General features: G+C 36.1%; 1 protein-coding gene across 1 annotated transcript; it reads left to right on the top strand.

The window, feature by feature from the left end:
* The first annotated feature begins 890 nt into the window (after window positions 1-890).
* On the top strand, window positions 891-13,823 carry LOC123532746 (golgin subfamily A member 6-like protein 6). The gene is made up of 12 exons (XM_053517682.1): window positions 891-987; window positions 1,882-2,069; window positions 3,882-4,079; window positions 4,479-4,586; window positions 4,944-4,997; window positions 6,120-6,245; window positions 7,041-7,114; window positions 7,797-7,904; window positions 8,460-8,562; window positions 8,946-9,055; window positions 11,092-11,200; window positions 11,619-13,823. Exons 2-12 carry the CDS (start codon window positions 1,923-1,925, stop codon window positions 11,781-11,783), a joined length of 1,302 nt encoding a protein of 433 aa, XP_053373657.1. The 5' UTR covers window positions 891-987; window positions 1,882-1,922; the 3' UTR covers window positions 11,784-13,823.
* The last annotated feature ends 11,647 nt before the right edge of the window (window positions 13,824-25,470 follow it).

Consider the following 25,470-nt stretch of genomic DNA (forward strand, 5'->3'; position numbering starts at 1 on the left):
ATAATGGAGAAACTGAAATGCTAAAAGGACGGAACTGAACGTGAAACCAAATACTTGGGGCACTTGGAGTACTTTGACAAAACACACAAGGCCATCGGAATTTGATTCTCGATAATGGAGAATCTGCAATTATGCCTTAACCACAAAACGAATCATACGGATGCTCCCGATCGAGGCTCCTACCTGTACGTAAACGGCAGTCTGTGTCATTCACAATGACGGGAAACGGAACATATATGTGCTACGCTTGTTTACACCAACTTCTGACGAACTTGAGTGATTTAAACAAATACTTCCAAATTTAAATTTAGAGCTACATTGCCGTGATAGGGTACTATTGACAGAAACGTGTATTTAAAAGGAATACAAGTAGGTTTTAAAGGTGTGTAGGACGACAAACATATTCATGCAACTTGAGAATAGGTAAACAACAACTATTCGATATTCATTACCTTTTCATTCATAGGGTAATATTGGTGAAAAAGTGTCTCTTGATAGGTTACAAGGCGTAATGACTGTCAAAATATTTCCGCTAAACGGAATAATTATTTATAGCTAACTTGACGCTCCTTATATGCGCTTATAACATGGATAAAGTAACATTATTATTCCTTATTTACTATAAATAACTCCAAATGTATACGCAAGTCTAATATTACAACAGGATACATATCAATTAGACCCTGCCATTTCATCATTACATTTCTTTGATACGAATTTGTAGTTCCCAGACCATGTTTCAGAAGTATTAGCTTAATTCCCTGAGACATGTACATGAACATTCATTAATTAATGAGATTAAAATCGGCGAAACAATGTTCGATTTTCGGATCTGTTCAATGAAAGCGTTTGGGTTCAATTACTTTTGTTTGTTCCAACGAAATTTGATGCGCTCGTGTGTCAGATTATACTGGCATAATATTTCTATTCTTTAACTGATATACCATGGAGTTTAAAAACAATAAACGAAGGCTATTTAAATAACTGGTAAGAGTTTTATTAACTTTTTTATTAGTTATTTTTCGAAATCAGCAAAAATGTCGAAGAATTATTAATGCAATGAATGATAAGCATTAAGAAATATTGCTTACTGAAACTACTTGTATATTCAGTGCTTTTCTATTTTGTTTATTCGGTAAAGCTTGAAATATCAAATAAAAAGATAAAAAAAAATAATGTTTTATTATAGCATTCATAACTATGTGGACACAATTTTATTCTCAAGTTTTCGTAATATGTTGTTTATGTAGTGAAAACTCGTTAAACTTAGTTTTATTGACAAAAATATCTGTCAATATCGGATTTTCATTAAAGAAAAGGTAATGCCAGTGAAAAGTGTTCTTACCTATACATGTATACATTTATCATAAACGTGCAATAAATGTTATTAGAATAGAACGTACAGAATAAATTCAAATTATTGGGTTTCATTTATCAAGCTACAAACTACAACTTCAATAAAAAAGAAATCCTGCAATTTTCAGTTTTGATGGACTTTAATCTTGAAGTTTGAGTAAAATTTGCTGTCAAAAACTCAAAACTTCAATCTCAAACCGTGCAGCTGATATCGAAAAATATTTTTAACACCCTCAATCAAACCGAGTCTGCTATGCTTTTGCTTGTTTGCGTTTAATGCTTCCAAAAGATCTTTCCACAGACTTTATTGAGAACAGGGGTCTGGGTCTAAATTTATTAAAGTTATATTTAGACCTAGACTTTGATATTCTATTATGTTATTTACGGAGCTGCACAACAGATTAATTGTGTTCATAAAACGTGATTTTTTTTTATTTCACGTAGTGACCGTTTTGCACTTAATCTATTAAAATCACTTTGGAAAAAATCAAATATGAAATTTTTTGTCTCTTATTTCATGTACAGTCTATGAAAAACAAACAGAAGCTACAACAACAACAACAACAATGTATCACGACACAAGATCTGTGTATTCAGACATCCACCTACCAGAGAAAAACAACCTGAATACTCCAAGACCCATTACAGACTTGGGTATCAGAAGGGCGCTCAAGAAAGATGATGACCTGAAAAGGATGATGGTCACTCCCCAGGTAAAATAAGTCTAGCAATAGATAAAAAATAAATCTCGATCAGGTATCATATATTTTGAGCGTTGACCGATCTATATAAGAACGTTGGGATCAACGACATACGTATATCAAGTTCAGATTTTATTAAGTTTTTGAAGTATTAGTTAAAAGATGTCCTGTTTTTGAATAGAAGAAATTCCGTTGTTGACATTAAATTTGACTATATTACATTTCAACATGTTTTATTTTTTGAAAATATCGTCACAATCGCAGTTCTTTTTTTTTTAATCAGAAAAGCAACATTGTTTAAATTTGACCTTACATAACGTACACAATTTGGAAAACCGTTCATATGGATGATAATCGAAAATAAATTGTTTGCTGATAGAATGTGAGTTTTGCTACTGAAGCGATTTTTTTCGAGCAAAATTATCATTTTGTTTAAAACATGTGATTTTATATTGCTGAAATTACAGATTCTTTATCTAAATAAAACATGCCTTTTATTCGGGATGTTTAGTAGTAAGCACAGTCAAAAACCATAGAATACTTTGACCGTTCGCCCAGGTTCTTTCACGAAATTTATGGTCATTTTTAGCTATGGTCAACAGCTTTGTCTATATTGAAGATTTCAGATTTGTTAATAATTGGATATTGATAATAAACACTGAATGTTTCATATGCTCATAATGTTAAGGGTTATAAGTATAATTCTGAAAATCACAAACACTTAATTTCATTCCCAAGTACATATTCAGCCCCATTTAGACGTTATTGGTTGTAGGAAAAGTGATCCTTGGTAATCACAAAAAAAAAAAAAAAAAAAAAAATCGCGGTGCTAATCACGTGCATCACTGGTACTATGGGAATTGTATTGTCTGTTATTGTGACCACAAGTCGGTAGCCTAAAGATGTTTTAGACTACAGGTTGTATTTAGAGACATTAACAGACCAATCTAAAAGCTCCAGCATAAAACGGGAGACTGGTCTACGAATTCAGTTTTGTAGGTATACAGACACTAAATAAGAAAATGGCGCGAAAATATAGTAGTCGCATAATGACGGATTCAAATAGTTATCAGTTTTTATTATTATTATTATTATACCAGATTTATATAGCGCCCTTTTCATGATCAATTTCACGTTCAAAGGCGCTTTACATAGTTCAAATGCAGCCACACAGGGCGCATAATTCACCCTCTACTATACAGACACAGACCGATCTGACTAGAGTGAGACAAAGCCCCCACGACAGAGAGATCAGAAATCAGAAACAGGCGTGTCCGGCTAACTTAGCCTAGCTCGTTGCGAATAGACAGCCTGGTTCTTTAACGTGCCCAGTGCTGCCGGGGATCGAACCCCCGACCTCAGGATTGGAAGGCCAGTGTGCAAACCACTGAGCTATCCGTCCACCCAAGTTTTCTTTGCTCTTTTGAGCTATTTTCCTTATTTTACTGAAATATGGCAGATCTGTGTTTGACATTTAGGTAGAATTTTCATGATAAAATAATACCACGACAGAATTTGTCACGCAAACTAAGTCACACACCACCAATACAATTTCGGGTCTCATATTTTAGTTGATTTTGCAATTTGTGTATTTGACTGAAAGTATATTTATTCTTAAATTAAACATGACCCCCACTTTTCCTTTGATTTTTATTCAGCACTGACAATATTCTTCCTGAAATGGAAGTTACATACATTCAAAATAGGTCCTGATGTGTGCTGCAGCCATTTGAAATTTGTCATTTTTATATAAAATAAAGAAGACCAGCTATTTAGTGTATTCATACCTTATAACCTTGAAGTACTGAGTGTATTTATTGACAGGATGAGAAGATCCTGTCACTGATAACTAAGAAGGGAGAATGGGAGAAGAAGTACTGGAAGCAGAGGTTGAAGAACTCCCTAGCCTGGGATACAGAGAAAGAAGAAAGTGATCATCTAAAGCTGGAGAAAGATAAAAGTCACAGAATGAAAGTAGAGATAATGAGAGAGGAAGATAGACAAATGGTGCACATGAAGAGGGTAAGTTACTCGCCCACAGATAGTACAGTTGTGCTATTTCTATCGTATTAAGATAAAAATGAAAGAATTAAACCTTTTTAGATTTTGCTGTATTCAAATGATTCGTTCAAATAAAAATGAGTATTAAAAATAATATTTGATAATTAACTATTGAGATATAAACTTTGCACAACAAAAGTCAGAATGAAGAACTAAAAGTCGGCTGAAACTCACACCAATCTGTACATGGTGGCAGTGTCTAATATAGTGGCACTGTCGGAGTTTGGTAAAAACCCATTTCGTGAAGTGTGAGTAATTTTAATTATCTTCAAGATACCGCTTGTCTGAAAATTTTGAAATTACATATTGCATCTGTTATGATCTGAGATGTTAAAACTCACTTCAGCTTTTATGTTGCAGCTCCAAAGACAAAAGAAGAGATTAAAAAAGAAAACGCAGTTGTTATCTGAACTTGAGGAGGCCAGTAAAGCGACGGAAAAGGCACTGAAAAGGCAAAAGAAACTACAGGTAATTCATCAGCGAAAATATTCACAAGGCTGATGTTCTTTTACCTTGATAGAAGTAACCTTTTTTCTAAGTTAAAGCGACACATATCTTTTTTTTCGATTGTGGAACAAGTTCTACAACTTACGTGGCAATTACTTCCATCGAGAGTGATTAATATAAGTTGTAGAAATAGTTTCACAATCGACCTATAATGAATTATTATATACTCTGTAATTTCGAACTGAGGATAATTATTTTTCCTTTGTTTGTAAAATAGATATTTAATGTTCAAAATTGATTATAATGATGATGATCTAAGCACAACATTATTTGATAAACCTTTCAGAAATGCTTTTATACAACAGTCAAATATTTCAGGCAAAGCAAATTAAAGAAATGGCAGAAAAAGAGAAAGAACATAAAGAAAATCAGGTATAATTCGAGATTATTTCTCTGGCTTATTTGTTTGTTTTTGTTGTTGTTGGGTTTAACGTCACACCGCCACAATCAGAGGTTCCAGCTTTTGATGGTGGAGGAAGACCCAAGGTGCCCTTCCATGCATTATTTCATCGGGGGCCTGCACCTGGGTAGAACCTCCGGCCTTCCGTAAGCCAGCTAGATGGCTTGCTCACATGAATAATTCAAAGCCCCGATTGTAGTTCGAACCCACATTGTTGAGGGGCAAGTGATTCGAAGTCAACGATCTTAACCAGTCGGCCACGGAGGCCCCTTTCCCTAATTTGACGGGACTTACTGTTAATCAGTAAAAGTAATCCATTTATATAATATGTGAAAAATGTAACTTCGTCTTCGAAATAAAATCAAAGCTTAAAAATTAACTAAGAACAATGATTGCTCACACATTGAAAAGTCTGGATTAAGCTACTAGTCTCAGACTAAACCTTATCACTTGTCAGTATCCAGAAGCTTCTGCACTCCCTTTTATAAGATTTATTTATTTTTTATTGTCTTGGAATATAAATTGCCGATGAACTTTACAATATCAACAATATGCAGTTTATTGGTGACGTTTAAAACAGGTTCATACTTCATTTATTCGGTGTGCTTATTATTGATATAAGGACCCTATTCCTTTAACTATCCAGAACAGTTTTCTAAAAATTCATGAGTAATGTTCTAACTGTTGTCAAAGGAATAAAATGGTACCCAGCACTACTGAGACTATCTATAGTTGGTAGGAACCAAGACTTGATTTCTGTTGTCGAAAAATAAATATCGCGTGACTGTTTCTTCTGCACAAGGTTTTACTATTATTACCAAGCTCTTTACAAGAACGTGAATGCACGGGACTCGCAAGACAAAATAGATGGCCAGCAATGTACATGCACGACCTGCAGCGTCCAGTACACGAAAACACTGCTGTTCAGCCGATCCACCAGAATTTAGAAATGCGGACATATACCATAGTCGATATGCAATTATGACACTCGGCCGGTGAATGAAATATTACTTTTACTGTACATTTTATGTGAATATTTAAGTGAACATGATATATATATATATAGACATATATAGAATGTATTTACATTTCAGGAAAAGAACTGGTGGGATTTGAATTCTAGAGAATATGAAAAGAAAATGCAAGAGAAAATTGATCATGATAAGAAACGACTCAAAGCAGAAGAAAAACGAGAAGAAATGATTAAGGAAGAAAAAGAGGTACATGGTTTAGTCTTTACGAGTTGTTTGAATTATCTTATTGCAGTATATGCCGTAACGTGCAAAACAGTTTTGTTTTCGTTTGTAACGAACATATTTATTATCGGTGCCAGCTACGTGGACATGTGGACTCGCGTTTGTTGAAGGTATTGGGGAGATCGCGGTCAAGTCTTGTTCTGATCATGTGATGATCAGGTTTCAGTCTGTTTCAACTTCAGTGCATCCAATAAGCATAATTTTGACAACCCTGCATGATCACTTTATTTTGTTCGTCAATTCAGACGAAAACGTATATTGTTTACATTTCGCAATAAATCTCAAGAAAAAAGATACAAGAAGTCCACCGTACCTTGAGGTAAGGTTTTGTACTTCATCTTCTATATTGTACTTCAAAGATCTTGTTTTCTATCTTTTTGTATGTTTGTTAAGCTAAATTGAATCCATAGCTCTAAGAAAACTAGGCCTGTATTCATCAACGTTTTCTAAAAAAATAGACATATACATGTACTTAAAAAATTGCCATGACTTCATTTTCAGCATATTTTAAGTAAATTTATTTCGCTGAACTTCTTTTAATACAGACTACACAGTATTAGTCAGACAGGATTTCAATCTGTTCTAATACAACAACGATAGAGCAAAAAGAAATTTTAGCATTCTAAATTCTAAGCCTAAGTTACAGACACAAAAATGTTGTCGATTATAGGCCCTGATCTGTTCGCTATACACCTTGCTTTCAAGTATGTTTCTGCTCAGATGTATCCTTTTTATCGCTTTGTATAAATTTATTTGTAGAAAGTTGCGCACGAAAACGAGGAGGAAAGAATGTACTTCACAGAGAGATATGTCGTATATGAAAAGAAAGCAAAGTGAGAATTGTTCTGTATCCGTACATAAATTTTACATTAGTACTTAAAATGTCAATGGTTTTATAGTGAATGTTTGTGTTTTGGAAGTTAATCGCCAATTTGGTAGACAATTAGTCTGGCTACCGACTAGATAATTTTTTTTTTTTAGAAAAAATAACTGTGTAAAAATGCTGATTTCATCAGTCCTGGTTCTGATTATCTCGTATGTTTTGAGAAGACAAGGGACATAATTATACAAAATTTGAATAGCCTCAGGAGTTATCTCCTTTGAACAAAACATACGGTCTGAACACAGACTAGTAGACAATGTTAACCATCAACTTGATAGACCATGCTAATCAATAAAGGTTGTTAACATATATAAGGTGTATGGAATGTGTTTTTGTCTATACCATGACATCAGTTCCACCTTGATTTCCCTGATCTTTTCTTTTCTAGATTGAAGAATGTTTTCATGTAGTAGTTGTGGCAAATAACAGGTTGCGGTAACCGTTCAGTTTGAAAGACAACATTTTCACATTGCTTGCGATGAGTATTCAAACTGGTTCCTGTATATACGTTAAAAGATCGTTATAAACTATGTTTGACAAAAATAAGTCATGTGACTAACTTTAGTGATAAATGTGTGTTACAACGATTGTTCTGATAAATAAACTGACAATAGTAAACTTTCCTTTTACAGAGAAAGCCAGAAAGCGTTAACAGCACGAATAGAAAGGCGATTGACAACAACTGAAAAGAACCACAACAAGAAACTTAAGGAACGATACAAAGAAATCAAAGATGATGCGTAAGTAAAAATAGTAAAAACATTTCTTGGACAGACCTCTCATATCACATCAGTATGGTATTACACTGGTGTAATACCAAACTTACGTTTTATTTTTCACCCCGTCACGTCAAACATGTGATAAACGCATAGATGAAAAAGAAGATACAAACGTTTGAAAAGTTAAATGAATTAAATTTCGTAAAGCGTTATATGCCATCTCAATCCATTCCATTATCCATCAACACCTTATTTAAAGTGCTTCTCGAAAAATCGGTCAGGTTCCTGACTTCTAATCTCATTGACAGCTTCCATATCACAATCGAAAAAAAATGCCCGAGGGAATAACTTGAACATAGGGACAAGAAACGTCATTTGTATTCTGTACGATTTTAAACATAATTAATAAAACAGAAAAGAAAACAACAATGTTCATTTTCATGTATCTAAATCTTTAGAAAATGGATATTGCACTTGAAAATGGTGTTAAATATATAGGCAAAAAACAACAACAAAAATCATAACAAGAAATTACGAACATTTTTATTTGAGCCAGATTTCATGTATGTTTTACAGAATGAAGGAGGAGGAGCGCTTACATCACGCAATGAAGGAACAGAAGAAATTAGAAAAACAACAACATAAACGAATGTTGAAAATGTTCCAGAAGACACAGGAGGTAAATTGTGTGTTGAGGAGATGTAACATGTAAACATGTATAATTTCATTGTATTTGTTTTTGCGTCCAATAAAAAACGCAAACAAAACATTTTGCAGTTCCTAAAGGCGAAACGGATTCGTCCTTTTGAAAAGCTTTTATGATAAAAAGGTATTCACTTTAGAAGAAAATCACAGAATTAGACTTATAAAGTACATGCTAAATAATTAACTTAAAAGCTTTGTTCGGAGTATGCCTCTATTATAAAACGGCCATTTGGTGATATTACGTTTCATTCCAAGTGTTGAAAAACTGTCTAGAAACAAAACACTATCATTCTAAAGCTTCTGTAGGCCTAATGAGTTCCAAACATATTTATTAATAATAATCATATTTTACTTCAGAGTATTGAAAAGGCGAATACGAACCTTTCGAAAGCCTTTGAAACAATTACAACTCACATCAAGAAGGAAAGAGAGGAAAAGGAACATGAACAACGAAAACATATGAAAAAGTATATACTTTATTTTACAGAAGAATCTGACGTTTTTATGTAAAGAAACTATTCAAGCGAGAGAAAAACCAAACAAAATCTGCATATATATATGTAGCATAAAAGTTGACGGAACATAAAGATCGTTTTTTAAGAAAAACAAAAAAAGGGCGCTAAATCCAAAACAAATCTAAAAGCCACGCAATAAAAACAGAATAAGAGAATAACAATATAATTTGTTCCTAAGTGTTTGATTCAATAAAGCGTGCACGGGACTTTCAGACGAATGTGTTTTTTTTATGGAATTATTCATTGTGCAAATGCAGTTTACACAGCTGTTATAAACTTCGCGTATTGAAAGCTGTCTTTTAAAGTATTTCAATAATAACATGAGGAGGTCTGTTTACTTGTTGATGTTGACATGTTCTCCGAAATTCACTGACAGCATTCTCATTTGAAAAAGAGATAGAAAAAGAACTATACATTTTGATTAAATGTCTTTGACACAAATCAACTCTTAAGAATAGTATATGATCTTAAACCACAATCTCCAATTCAATAAGCAGTAACATTTTCTGTCGTTTCAGTTAAAATGCACCATATGAACTTTTTGTTACGTGTTTACATTAAAAATGTAAACTTTTTCAAAATAGGCTCTGGAATACTATAGTATTCCCATAACATTGCCTATATCAACATATTTGGGACAAATAAATAGATGGTACTCTGATTCAACAGCATTAGATGTACATAATTTACATATGCGTTCACTTCATTCATTACTAAAATAGCTGCCAGATTCTATTTTTAAATTATTGGTGCCTAGTTTTAAACAAGAAGGAAGATTTTTTTCAAAAGGAACAATATCTAAAAATACAACATCTAAATAGTTTTCAGAATAAAAGTTTGTTAATAGTAAGACAATGTTGTATAATAAGAGCTGTATGGAGAGTCGACCTTCAAATAGAGCAGATATGGTGCAATATCAAATTGAAATTACCTTTAAAACAATAAATTTTTATCTGTAACAGAGCATTTTTCATTAATTTCATAACAGTGGACTTTAATCTGTTACAGGGGAGTTTTGTATAGATTGAAAATTCACTAAACAAGGGAAAATTTACATTATGGTCGTGCATAATGCATACGACAGTGATTTGTAATAGGATAGCCTAAGTCAGAATCAGCACAGTATTGACATGTCAAGTAAAAAAGGAACCGTGCATTTTATTTATAATTCTAACACGATCCGATTCATTTTCCTATTAAACAAAGAAGGCTGGAAACAGTGAATTATTAAACAACAATTCACTGTTCTGACGTCACAACTATTACGTCATAGCATCAAGCGGCGTAGCGGCGCGCTGGAAAAGAACCCGACTGAAAACGGGCAAATATCAATGCATGCCGACAAGGGTGTACTTTAAAGTTCTTGATAACGTGTTAGAATCGAAATAATATATCTCATTCAGTGATTTGCTCTTGAATAAATCACTGTTTGTCGTTCAGATGCGTAGCATTATATCACTCGGGCTACGCCCTCGTGATATAATTCCTTCGCATCTGAACTCCAAACAGTGATTTATTCAGCGACAAATCACCGATGAGATATATTATTTCTTAATTGACGTTTTTGACGGAACCATGAAATAAATGTTTAATAGATATATGAAGGAAACATGCAGTGTTTTAAATCGACATTTGAAGTAAATAAATGCATACTTTGAATGTCGTATTGCACATTTATAACAGGTTAACTGACAAATTTATAAGTTTGAGCTGTATTTTAGAACAAAATCATACGTTTAGATATGAACCCAACAATTTTCGTTTTTCAAAAACGTAAGTGATTACCATACATGCAGTGGCATATTTTGTGATATGTATTTGACTTTGCCTATTAGTAAATACAAAATTAAAATGAACGTCTTCAGTTGTAAGGACTATGCTTTAAAACCTTAAATGTCAGTTTCTTACAGTTTTTGGAGCATTCTATTCTTGAAAGCAATACTGAAATTAAAAAGATGAAAGTTGATTTCATATTGTATAAATTTTAGACTTCGTAAAGAGACAACTAAGTGGAACAAGAAAATTTCGAAGGAGATACAAAAAGAAGAAGAAATTATGAAAGAAAAACAAGAAGACCGTGCACGAATGATGGAACAAGTACTTAAACATTATATTATCTTTATAAATCCTCGATATTGCAAACATTTTATGATCAATATGTTGTAAAATAGTATACTGAATTTTAATTCCGTCATGTACCATACCTTTCATGTGAAAATGCCTTTATTTATATGTGTTATGTAAAACGTTGTAGACAAATAAACATAAAGAAACCGATGCACAATTAACCGTTTCCTTCCTGTTCACTGGTAGGTAGCTTAAGCAAGGACATAAACTGTGTTTGTTTGTCTTTTTGATAACGTTCACACAAGACAAAATCAATATATTTCCTCACAAAAGGGAGACATAATTACTGTAAAGCATTATGATGTTGTCGATTAAAGTAGACATTTTGTCGGTCACAAAAGGATGTAAGTATTGAACTTCTTAAATATACAGTTCATTTTTTTTTCAGACCAGAAACATTGCACATGGATCACGTGTACTCCGCAACAAACTACGAGATACATATGGCGCTGAAAATTTCGATAAAAAAGTTTTCCGGGTGGAAAGGTTCCACAGCCTTGGCACGCGGCCTTCCACACAGGACTGGAATACTTCATCTATTAGTTTATTATAAAATGAAGCTTAAATCAACATAGTGACACTTTCTGACAATTATTTGAAGATTTCTCAAAGTGACCACAACACTGCAGTTGTCTTCATCCAAACTGATGGCAAACTGTTTTCGTTTGAGATTTTTATATATATTTTTTACCCGCCATTAAAGCTATAGTGGATGGTGCGTATAATTACCACTGTTTGAGAGTGTTTACGTTCGTGTGTTCATGTATGTGCATATGTTTATTCATTTTGCCGGCTTTATTGTGCATTGTCCGATTTTAAGATAAATTCGTACTAATAACCAGCATATGACAACATTTCTTGTGCAACATCGGATCCAGACCCCTAGCTAAAAGTTCAAGGTAACACTTAGAGGTCATACTTCTTGTATTCTTTATTTCTTTATCATGCATGGATATTCAAATAAGTTGGCATAAACATTGCCCACAACAAGACGTACAAGACCAGATACGTGGTATTAAAGTTCAAGGTCACATTTACAGGTAAAAGAGTTATGGTCGTTTTTCTTTTTCAATGTATATTTGTTTCCATGCTACATGTAATAACTAAGCTATCTTAAAGGTCAAGATTACACGTAGACGTCAACTATTTTACGTTATTCTTCGTGTTCAGTGTAAAACACTGTAGTAAAAGGATGGATATTCAAATAATGTGTTACATACAAGATCCAGATTCGTATTTGTAAGGTCAATGTCACATTTAAAGGTAAGATATGTAAAGTCATTTTTATTTTCCGGTCTATAACCTCTATATACATTTTCCATTGACTGTCTGAGTAGCCTAACATCACATGACACCCGTGTTGTATGGACATATTTCATTCTTTACAGTTATCAATAAATTATCAATAAAGCATTACAAAGAAACTGATCTGTACACTCCATAAAGACAATAATATCTTGAAAATAGCAATTGCAGTTGCAGTATTAAGCGTTTAACTTCAAAATAACTGGATTTCGACTTAAGATGATATTTTGTGCACGTGTTTTTCGGGACGGGACGTAAAAATGTATTCGAATAGCCGAAATTTTTAGTTAAACGAGTTCAAGATATCGAGATTCAACTGTAATTTATGTTCTTATATTCGTGATGATGGGTAATGCGTAAACGATTTATTGTAGTGAGTCAAGAAAATTTGTTTTCAGATGAACTGGATATAATTATCACTGAATGATGATACAAAATACGCGAAAATTTTCATTATATATAACAGACAATGACAATTATTAAACGTTCGCCGAAGAACAGTTTGAACTTTTTTGCAAAACTATTTTAGACACACTATTATACAATGGAGTTTGATCAGAAATGAATGTACTGTTATAAATTCATCTCACACATTCTTATATAATCAAAAGGTAAAAATGATACAAACGTCCTTTGAAGTACAATAATAACTGTAATTATACTAGGTTTTGAGTGAGTACCGTGTTACAATACTTAAGCAAACACTTTCCAGCGTGATATATATCATAAAGTTGCTGATAAGCTGCACTCTGCTTAAAAATCAAACAACACGTAGCTGCATATATTTAACTATACACTATTCATTTAATATAAATACTTCCCGGCATAATTTCCGGCGACAACGACAGAAATCTCTCCATGTTCAAAGTTACAGCTTGTAGATTTGATTTCAGCTTATGAATTTTAAAGCCGGAAAGTTTCTTTCAGAAATTGTGAATTTGGTATGTGAATATAAAATATGCATAATACATTCAAGGTATATTACGGTTGTTGGAATTAGTTTACTGTTTATTTGTCGATAATATCAAAGCGTTCAGTAGATTTTTGAATTGGCAATAAACTTAATATATAGTTTTACTGTTAAGCATTGTTTAATTTAGTGGAGGAATATATTTACAGCTGAGTGCTGTCTGAATAATAAGAAAACAATTAAAAATATTCCGTACAGTGGAATCCTATAGTGTGTAATCCTATATAATCTGGGATAGTTTGCATACAGGTACGTAGAAGAAATGTAAACTTTTAGTAATTTACAAACATTTGTACTTACACGCTGTAATTAATTTGTTATTAGTGCGATGCGCTGGTTGTTTTGCATATTTCTATGTCCGGGTTACACACGATTGCCCCGGGTTTTTTTATTTACTGTGGGTGTTTTTTTTTAAACTTTATTTGTCAGGGACCCAGCTTCATGTGTTTATATCAAACAATTAAGTATCTAACCTTTAATCCCCATGTAAATCGTGTTGTTATCGTTTATTTGTATCTGTGCAGACCAGGAAGTGTTTTGCATCCGCCATATTTGTTTATAGCACGTGTTATGACGTCACGTAATTCATGACGTCAAAGTGTTTCTAGCAGCGCGTGTTTCGTACTTTAGGCTACCTACGGGTCGTGTGGGATTAAAGATTTAACTATTATACCCTTTTAGCGCATCACGCTCACCCTACTCTTTATTCTGTAATATAATACTTGTTCTATTACATCGTTCACATAATTGTTTCGAATCTAAAGTTAAATGTTTACTTTATATTATATGTATTATGGGAGGTGTCGGATATGTAGGATCCCTGTTTTGTACCTCTTTCCCGCACCCGTTCAGCGGTGTCGGATCTTGTGGGACGGGCAGATATTTAAGCGCCTGTCCGCTGTGGGAAGTCACTCCGCAGCTTGGAAATCCTAGTGTCAATAAGATCTACGCCATTTTGAAACGTATTTAAATTTAAAAGCATTAGTCAAAGCTATTCCTTGTTTACTATTTCTAGTCTGGTAAATCATATAGATCTTTATTATAGCTTTGTCATACTTAAGTAATCAGCCTTAAGTAATAATTGCTACAACAAAAGTACATGCTTTTAATAGCTAGATTTTTTCTCTCGCTTTCTTTTCAAGTACAGTATACTTGTTGATAAGTAACTTGTAACAAGTAAAGTTTTCTTTTTTCATTTGTCTGTAAATAAATTTGACGCAAGTAGAAACTACATTTATAGATTTCTGGATCTTCATAAATTAAGTAATTTTATTAGTTGTTTCTTAGTCGCCGACACCTCCCCGTATTTACACAGAATTTCATTGTTTTGCCTTTAAAAAAACGCACTTCGGTCTTTTCCTGAATAGCATTACGGTTGCTAAGTAGATCTTCGTGTATTTTTCGGTAGATTTTTCTATTTCTGCAAATGATCAATGCTTACTGGTATATAACATTAAAATTGATAGACCGAAACTTGACTTTATTCTATCTTATAAAACATTCTAACATCAAGTACACTGCGGAGTCATCTGTTGCTTTCACAGCACTGGATTTCCAACACATGTGATCACTCTTTGTCCGTCATCTACGTTAGTATTAGTTGTCGTACTAGTCAGCCTGTTCGTCCGTCCGTCTGATAACAAAGCAAGTATTCAAATTAAATCATTAATAGAGGAACCGCAACAGGCCTTGCGTCCTACACGATATTTTCTGGGCTCAACTGAGATCAGCGCATCTAGGTGCAGTAATAACTGGTATCTGGCTTTTGTGATCAACTAGCATCTGTGACTGAATTTATATTGTGGTTGCGGGAAACGGGCCAAGAGTCAACGCTACCCATATTATCCTTATCTACCCGTGCGGCTCGCAACATTTGTGGTGGCAGCGGTGGGATCCGTTTTATAAACAGCGGATCCAGAGATACGAACCTTACCTAAAAGATTCAAGATATAGATCCTATATAGATCCTAACTAAATAACAATTAAAGAGTTTGACTTGGTTTTTTTCATTTGTACAACATCTCCGTGCGTAATGGCGGATGCTAATGATAGCGACACAGAAGTTACCTTCAATTATAGGAACATAAGCTCGCCAGTAAGGGTCGAGCGCGAACGCGATATTTTAGACAATGAATCTGTAGCAGACGACACTTGTGATTCGCGCGCTTTTGATAAATCACAACAGGTACATGAGAACATTTCCTCGTGCATTACCGCCGATGAGAGCAGCGCTAATAGCCGTCCCCCGTGCTTCGATCGTAATAAATCGATAAATCACCAACATAGCATCGGCACGCATGAAGATGAAATGTTTGAAACTTTGAGTATAAAATCTATGGAAGATCGGCAAGATCGTGTACCTATAGATGAATGCATAAACGATCTCAGACAACAACAGAGGGAAATCACCAGCGTCCTCAAACAAGTAATGGACCTAGTGTCAAAACAAAATAGACCGGAAACAAAAGATAGCCGCGAACATGAAGTAATGAATTCATATATGCAGAATAATGCAGAAAGTCAATACAATTATCGACATGTACATAGATCTGCTGCCGCGAACATAGACAGTAGGCATTGTAGAAACAAAAGTATGGAGGATCAGAATGGACATGACTCGAGACAACAAGTAAACAGTGTTGGCGACAGGTATGATAATCAACACATACAGCGGAGTTATAATGATAACTGCCACGCTCCACGTGAATGCTTATCACGAGGGCAAGTACCGATGCGGATACAACATAACACGGAGGAACATATTGGCGATGTGTATGGGAGACGTTTACCCCGACATGCACAGCCAGATCATGAATATGGAAACATAGGTGAATATAGAAGCCCTTTTGAGTATCAGGGCGGAGATGTAAGGAGGCATTTAAGGAAACAACCCATTAATTTAAACATTGCTCCCTTTAATGGTACAGATGAATGGGACGTGTGGATAAGTCGATTTGAAGCTATTGCAAAAAGGTACGGTTGGGATAACGATGAAAAGCTTGATCAACTGCTCCCTCGTCTACACGGCTCAGCAGGTCAGTTTGTCTTTGGGCAATTACCAAAAGAAATCATCGAGAACTATAATATGTTAATCAAAGAACTGGACAGTAGGTATAGGGTAGTGCGAACATCAAGGTCTTACGCAGCTAAATTTAGTAAAAGAAATCAGAAAGAGGGAGAAACTGCTGAGGAATATGCATCAGAATTAAAAATGTTGTATGATAAAGCGCATGGCTATCGAGATAGAAGAACGAGACAAGAAGACTTAGTAAGAAGGTTCCTGGATGGTTTGTGGGATGAAGAGGTTAGATTTGCTGTCGAGTATCAAAAGGAGCCAGAAGATATAGATGAAGCTGTATTTCATGTAGCAAATTACATCCAGACAAAGATCAGCAGTAAACGTGAAGAGGGAGAAAAGAGAGCGAAGAAGATGACAAGATGCCTCAGCAATAGCAGTCGAGGACTGTGTGAGGACGAGGTTGACACATCCGAAGTAAGACAGTTGAGAAGAGGATTTGAAAAACAGAAATGGAATAGAAACGATGAAGAGGCAAATAAGCAGAGGGCTGTTATGAAGGATGAAAACCAAGCCGTAAAGGAAGAAGACAAAATGGGAAAAGTATTAGAGCAAATCCTCCAAGAAATAAACAAGTTAAAGGAAGCAACAAATCCAAACACTAACAAGAGTCAAGCACCAAGGTCCAAAGGAATAGTATGCTTCAACTGTGGAAAACAAGGACATATAGCACGGGAGTGTAGACTAAACAGACGTGGAACGGATTCTCAAGGAAACATACAACAAAGACATAGAGCTACTCAGCCTCCAACAAATCAGAATATAAGCGCATATTCGAGTCCTTTAAACTAGAAAGGACCAGCTCTTGTGGCCAAAGAGCGGTCCCTGAAAAATTGAAAGGCCTACAATTTGAAAATGTAATTAACAGCAAGCCTGTAGAAACCAAACAAAGTAACTTTGAAAATAAAAACAGACCCATAAGGAGGAAACGAGATTTATGTCCGGGCATATACATCAAAGGGGAAGTAGAAGATATCCCGATTACATTTACAGCAGATACTGGTGCATCAGCAACAGTCTTAGCAACTAAAGTATACAACAAATTGGCTGAAGATAAGAAACCTGTGCTGAAGAAATCATCGTGTTTATCTGGAGCAGGTGGACTACCATTAAATGAGTTGGGAAAAGCAGTCTTCAATTTCAAGCTAGATACGCTCGAATTAAAAGGTGAAATGATAGTAGCGGATATTGAAGATGAGTGTTTGATTGGAGTTGATATATTACAAAATGGAGAGAAAGGCCCAGCTGATATTATGCTAAGCAAAGGTGTGATTGTACTAGATAAACACAAGATACGTTGCTCACAAGTAGGTCTACCTGAAAGTGTTAGAAAAGTGACTGCAGCAGATGATTTTACAATTCCTGGATTATCTGAAGCCGTAGTAGACGTCTTCATAGGACGAAGTGAAAGCGATGATACTGATGAAAATGCTACATACATAATAGAGCCTACTGAACATTTTGAAGAAACATACCCGTTGAAAATGGCATCAACTCTAGTGGATCTGAATAACTCAGTTACACAGAAGGTGAGGTTGCTGAACCCTTTTACAGCAGCTGTTACAATTAAACAAGATGCAGTCGTTGGAAAAGCAGAAAAGATTGAAGATATTGCGAAAGTGCTTACTAGTGAGGAAGGCGGTGGGGATGATATAGATAATTACTCAGTCAGGCGAATACAACTAAACAGTAAGAAAACGGAAGTTTTGCGAAGAACTGAGACAAGATTAGAAGCAGACATTACTGTACCAAGTCATTTACAAGAGCTTTTTGAAAGGGCAAGTAAGCACAGAAATTCAGCGGAGAGGATTGCGCTTGCGAAGCTTTTAAATAAATATGAAAGTTCATTTTCTAGAGATGAATGGGATATTGGTTTGACAGACCTTACCGAACATTCTATAAATACAGGAAACGCCCCGCCCATAAAACAACCGCCCAGACGAGTACCTCTAGCTTATGCTGCAGAGGAGAAAAAAGCAATAAATGACTTGCTAGCAAAGGGAGTCATAAGGAAAAGTACATCACCTTGGGCATCACCAATCGTATTAGTTAAGAAGAAATCAGGAGCGGTCAGGCCATGTGTCGATTACAGGAGGGTCAACGAACTAGTTAAACCGGATGGGTTTCCAATGCCAAGAATTCAGGATTGTTTGGACGCTGTGTCTGGTGCCAGCTTATTCTCCACCTTTGACCTTACAAGCGGATACTTCCAAATCCCCCTCAAGGAAGAAGACATCCCGAAGAGTGCATTTGCTTGTAAATATGGACATTATGAGATGACTAGGATGCCTTTTGGACTCAATAATTCTGCAAGTACATTTCAGCGAACAATTGAGCTTGCGTTACAAGGGTTACAGTGGGAAATATGTCTCATATATATAGATGACATAATCGTGTTTGGATCAACATTTGACGAACACCTTGAAAGAATTGAACAAGTCCTAGAAAGAATCGAGGCAGCCGGATTAAAACTAAAACCGGAGAAATGCGAAATGCTTCAGAAAGAAGTAACATTCCTTGGTCATGTAGTATCGGGCAAAGGAGTCCGACCAAACCCCGACAATATTTCAAAAGTGCTCGCATGGTCAAGACCAAAAACCGCAAAACAGGTCAAAAGCTTTGTAGCGTTAGGGTCGTATTTTCGGAGATTCATCAAGAATTATGCTCAAATGGCCAGGCCTATGATAGAGTTAACAAAGAAAGGAAAGAAGTTCATATGGTCCGAGGCTTGTGAGAAGTCATTCGAGAGCATAAAAGCAGCGCTTGTTGGCGCAGAAATCATGGGATACCCACAGAACGAAGGAGGAGAGTTTATCCTAGATGTAGATGGGTGTGACACAGGCATAGGAGCCGTTTTAATGCAAATGCAGGAAGGAAGGGAGCGTGTTATCGCATACGCAAGCAGATCCCTGAATAAGGCAGAGTCAAACTACTGTATTACAGAGAAGGAATTGCTAGCAGTGAGGTATTTCATAGAATATTTCAGACAGTACTTGTTGGGAAGGAGATTTAGAGTCAGGAGTGATCACCAAGCTCTTGTATGGTTATTCAAATTACGGGAACCAAGAGGTAAAATTGCACGGTGGATTGAAATTTTATCCCAATACGATTTCTCAATAGAGTACAGACCTGGAGTAAAACAAGGACATTGTGATGCGCTGTCCAGATGCGAAAATCCCAAAGACTGTGACTGTTCCAAAACTGATATGTCTGAATCTTTGAAATGCGGACCATGCAAGAAATGTAGGAAAAGAGCTGATGACATGATGCTGGTATGGTCAGGTAGGGACACTGCTGAAGTTAAAGATGTACAATCTGCGATTGATAGCGAAGGTACATCAGATGAACCAGATGTAAACACTGTAGATGTGGAAAATAAAGACTGTACTATAAAAGCTATAGACGTAGTGGATGAACAGACTCCATCGACAAGCACCGCTGGACAGGACAGTTTAAAACAGGGGATGACGACAGAAAATGAAATGCGAATGGCACAGCCCCAAGACGCAGATATCCGCCCCATATTGCAAGCGAAAGAAGAAAACAAGAAACCTTCAAGCCAAGAAATGTCTACAGCAAGCCCAGCAACACGACACTACTGGATCCTTTGGGATTTCCTGACACTACAGGCAGGTGTACTAAAGAAAATATTCAAGAAGAAAGATGGATCTGGGGAATTCTATCAAAGCATCGTGCCTAAGAAGTTGCAGGAGCAATTACTTTACCAGCTCCATAACTCAATACTTGCTGGTCACATGGGCGTCAAAAAGACGAAAGAAAAGATGTTACAAAGGTATTACTGGTTTAACCTTAAGGAAGATGTTAAATTATACGTCAAACAGTGCGATGTGTGTGCAGCAAATAAGAAACCATCTAAGCCACCGAAAGCTCCTATGGGAAACCTGAAGACTGGTGCGCCTTGGGATATCCTAGCAACTGATTATATCGGGCCGCTTCCAATAACACCCAGAGGTAATAGATATATACTTGTGATGACAGATCACTTTACGAAATTCGTAGAAGTGGCTGCCGTGCCAGACCAAACAGCAGAAGTTTGTGCGTCAAAGATATTGAACGAATTTGTTGCACGATGGGGCTGCCCACTAAGTATCCATAGTGACCAGGGAAGAAATTATGAGAGTAACATTTTCAAAGAACTGTGCCGGATGCTTGAAATAAAGAAAACACGTACAAGTGCTAGGAACCCAAGATGCAACGGACAATGTGAGGTCTTTAATAAAACATTAGTAAGGATGATCAAGGCATACCTAAGCACAGAGCAAGAGGACTGGGATGTCAATTTAAGTTGTTTGGCGGGTGCCTATAGGGCTACACCGAATGAGACGACAAAACTTACACGAACCTGATGACCATGGGTCGAGAAGTAAGACTACCAGCCGAGCTAGTATATGGCAGCTCGACTCCTGATGGACAAACGATCACCTCCTATGGACAGTATGTCGATCAACTTAAAGACAAGTTGCAAAGAGCACACAACATAGCTAGAAAACATATTGGAGATTCAGCAAAGCGTAGTAAAGAGCTCTATGACACCAGACTCATGGTAAATAGCTACTCAGAGGGAGATGCTGTGTGGTGTCTAGCGGAAAACAAGAAAGCAGGTATTAGCCATAAATTGGAGCCAACTTACGAAGGGCCTTACATGATAAAGGAGAAAAGATCTGATATCAACTATGTGATACAGATGGACAGGCAAGGGAAAGATAAAGTTGTGCACCATAACAAGTTGAAACCATATGAAGGAAAGCGTGCACCAAGATGGATTCTAAAAAGCAGAAAGAAGATAAAAGAAAGCACACAATAGTTTTAGTATGTCTGTAATGCCCCAAAATCTTGATATCTGTTTGTACTTCACGAACCATCAGTTACGATGTTATGGTGAATAGGAGTAATAAATTTTAATGTAAAGAATTTCACTGTGTGTCTTATATTTCCGTGAAACCCTAGATCGTCACTGGCTTGATCGTAGGTCGTTTATCGTAAATACCGCGTCGTCAGACTCAATACCTAATGTACGGTCATTTTTAGAGATAAACACAGCTCATTGGAGGGGTAAGCTCTGGTCTGTCAATACTGGTGTCGGCGACATATTGGTTAAGTTTATGAGGGGTATTTGCTATGTTGCTTATGAGTGGTTTTCTTGGAATTGCAGAATTATGGATAAAGCACACCACCGAGGTAGAGCATACAGATGCAAACACTGCCAGAAGAAGGGAAAAACAGAAATTAATACTAAGCAAAGGCTAGAAGACCATGTATATAAATATCACGTCACGAACGATGAACAGCCTTACTGGTGCAGACTTTGTCTATTCAGGTGCCGAACAAGAGATGGACTCTTTCAACATGTAAATACATTTGCTCGTCATCGAAATGTGATGATAGAGAAAGGGATTAAACACTCTACACCCTACTTAGTCTGTTCTTTGAACCCATATGTGGTAGGTGAGAATGACCTTGAGGTGCTTAGTAAGGAAGAAAGTATGGCATGGTGGGTAAAGAAGGAGGTCCCAAGTAAGAAATGTGATATCCTAGAGAAGGCATTAGAGGAGGCGGAGATAGGTTTTGGGGATGAAAGTCCGAAACTACCTTTCTACCTCAGCGACGTACAAGAAACAGAGCTGGCGACTGAGAATTTGGAGAAGAGAATGAAAGAGACAGAAGGGGAGATTTTCACCGCCACTAAGTTTGACGATCAGAATTATGACAGCGAAGTGGTACTGGACCTGACAATTAAGAAAGATAGAATAGATAACCAAGAGGGAGACAGGGAGATAAGTATTGAGGAGGATCAGATAGAGTATCCGTTAGACTTGAGGGTAGTTATAGTAAGAGAGGAAACCGATGAGAAAAATAGGGAGGCTAGTCAGAAGGAGACAATCAGTGATGATAAAGGAGAGGAAAGAACTGACTATGGTACTGCGATAACAGCAACTGTTGATGGTGGTAGGAACAAATGTGACATAAGTATGGGCAAAGAGATTAGAGAATGTGTTCGAGAGGAAGTATTGGATGTAAGTGTAGAACATGATCATATTGACAGTGATACAGAAGAGGATGCAGAAGAAAAGTCAAAAGGTAGCAGGAAGTCCAGGCCCAAGACGAGAGTGAGACATTCTTTAAAACGGCATAGGTCTCCATCCTCATCATCATCTTCAAGTTCGGACTCTAGCACCAGCTCTGACTCTAGTAGAAGCGAAAGAGAAAACAAATTTTGCAAGATTATGTGTGAAATGGTGCAAAAGACTGGAGACATAATAGGAACACAAATAATTTCTAACGCTGAAATGATCTATAAGTTACAAAGAACAGTGGACCAGTTGAGAAAGGAGGTAGCCGAGTTGAGGAGAGAGAAGGGAGACGACACAAGAAATAAGGAAAATGGTCAGCAGGAGGAACAGAGGAAGGCAGCAGAAGAGGGTTCACAACATCAAAGCAAGAATGCAAGAAACAAGGAAAGTGAGTCTGGTACAACGAAGGACGGGAAAGAGAATCAACCAGAAGTTAGGGGTTCGTTGGAAGGGAGATCAGATGAAAATAGACGGGAGGTCAGGAGGGAAGAAAGAGGGTATGGAAAAGAAAGAAGATATAACGACAGGTTTAGATCAGTGGGCAGTTATTATGACAGGAGGAGATACTGGAATAGGGATTTCAGATATTGATGAGAAATGGGGTCAGCTATGGTACTAACAGTGTAAAAAATACTAACACTGGATTCTTAACTTAATGAGTATTATGTATTTTGAGCCTATGAACATTTAAGCAGGCTTGTTGCCTTATAATTAGGTATTTTATGGATTTTACTTAATGAGTATTAGCAGTTTGAACCTTCGAACATTTTAAACACAATGACTTATAATTAGGCATTGTCTGGACATGTATAATTGTTTAACTGTTCTAGATAGGCAGTTGGAACTTTGCCTCGCTGAGGAGGGGGTAGTGCGATGCGCTGGTTGTTTTGCATATTTCTATGTCCGGGTTACACACGATTGCCCCGGGTTTTTTTATTTACTGTGGGTGTTTTTTTTTAAACTTTATTTGTCAGGGACCCAGCTTCATGTGTTTATATCAAACAATTAAGTATCTAACCTTTAATCCCCATGTAAATCGTGTTGTTATCGTTTATTTGTATCTGTGCAGACCAGGAAGTGTTTTGCATCCGCCATATTTGTTTATAGCACGTGTTATGACGTCACGTAATTCATGACGTCAAAGTGTTTCTAGCAGCGCGTGTTTCGTACTTTAGGCTACCTACGGGTCGTGTGGGATTAAAGATTTAACTATTATACCCTTTTAGCGCATCACGCTCACCCTACTCTTTATTCTGTAATATAATACTTGTTCTATTACATCGTTCACATAATTGTTTCGAATCTAAAGTTAAATGTTTACTTTATATTATATGTATTATGGGAGGTGTCGGATATGTAGGATCCCTGTTTTGTACCTCTTTCCCGCACCCGTTCAGCGGTGTCGGATCTTGTGGGACGGGCAGATATTTAAGCGCCTGTCCGCTGTGGGAAGTCACTCCGCAGCTTGGAAATCCTAGTGTCAATAAGATCTACGCCATTTTGAAACGTATTTAAATTTAAAAGCATTAGTCAAAGCTATTCCTTGTTTACTATTTCTAGTCTGGTAAATCATATAGATCTTTATTATAGCTTTGTCATACTTAAGTAATCAGCCTTAAGTAATAATTGCTACAACAAAAGTACATGCTTTTAATAGCTAGATTTTTTCTCTCGCTTTCTTTTCAAGTACAGTATACTTGTTGATAAGTAACTTGTAACAAGTAAAGTTTTCTTTTTTCATTTGTCTGTAAATAAATTTGACGCAAGTAGAAACTACATTTATAGATTTCTGGATCTTCATAAATTAAGTAATTTTATTAGTTGTTTCTTAGTCGCCGACACCTCCCGTATTTACACAGAATTTCATTGTTTTGCCTTTAAAAAAAACGCACTTCGGTCTTTTCCTGAATAGCATTACGGTTGCTAAGTAGATCTTCGTGTATTTTTCGGTAGATTTTTCTATTTCTGCAAATGATCAATGCTTACTGGTATATAACATTAAAATTGATAGACCGAAACTTGACTTTATTCTATCTTATAAAACATTCTAACATCAAGTACACTGCGGAGTCATCTGTTGCTTTCACAGCACTGGATTTCCAACACATGTGATCACTCTTTGTCCGTCATCTACGTTAGTATTAGTTGTCGTACTAGTCAGCCTGTTCGTCCGTCCGTCTGATAACAAAGCAAGTATTCAAATTAAATCATTAATAGAGGAACCGCAACAGGCCTTGCGTCCTACACGATATTTTCTGGGCTCAACTGAGATCAGCGCATCTAGGTGCAGTAATAACTGGTATCTGGCTTTTGTGATCAACTAGCATCTGTGACTGAATTTATATTGTGGTTGCGGGAAACGGGCCAAGAGTCAACGCTACCCATATTATCCTTATCTACCCGTGCGGCTCGCAACATTTCTTTTGTTCATGTACTAATGGCAATGTTGCTCTGTCGAATAGAAAAATAAATTTAGTTAAATTCCGTCTAATATTACTACAAAGGCTTCTAATCCCAACTTCAGTTCATGGTTGCTGTGACATGTATTTGAAACTGTAAATCTACATCATAAGAACTGGAAACATCATTTTGAAATTTGTTAATTTTGATAACAAGTTGATTATAAAAATAAATGTTGATGGTGTTTTTTCCTAAAATGTGACTGAAAAATGGTGTAATTTCCTAAAAATGGAAATGAAACAGCGCACATAACTTAACAAATGGTCTTTGAAACATAAGAAATGAGACAGTTAGGTCAAGTCAAGTCAAGTCAAGTGAAATCAAGTCTCTTCATACA

The sequence above is a fragment of the Mercenaria mercenaria genome, chromosome 11 (assembly GCF_021730395.1).
Source record: "Mercenaria mercenaria strain notata chromosome 11, MADL_Memer_1, whole genome shotgun sequence".
NCBI lineage: Eukaryota > Metazoa > Mollusca > Bivalvia > Venerida > Veneridae > Mercenaria > Mercenaria mercenaria.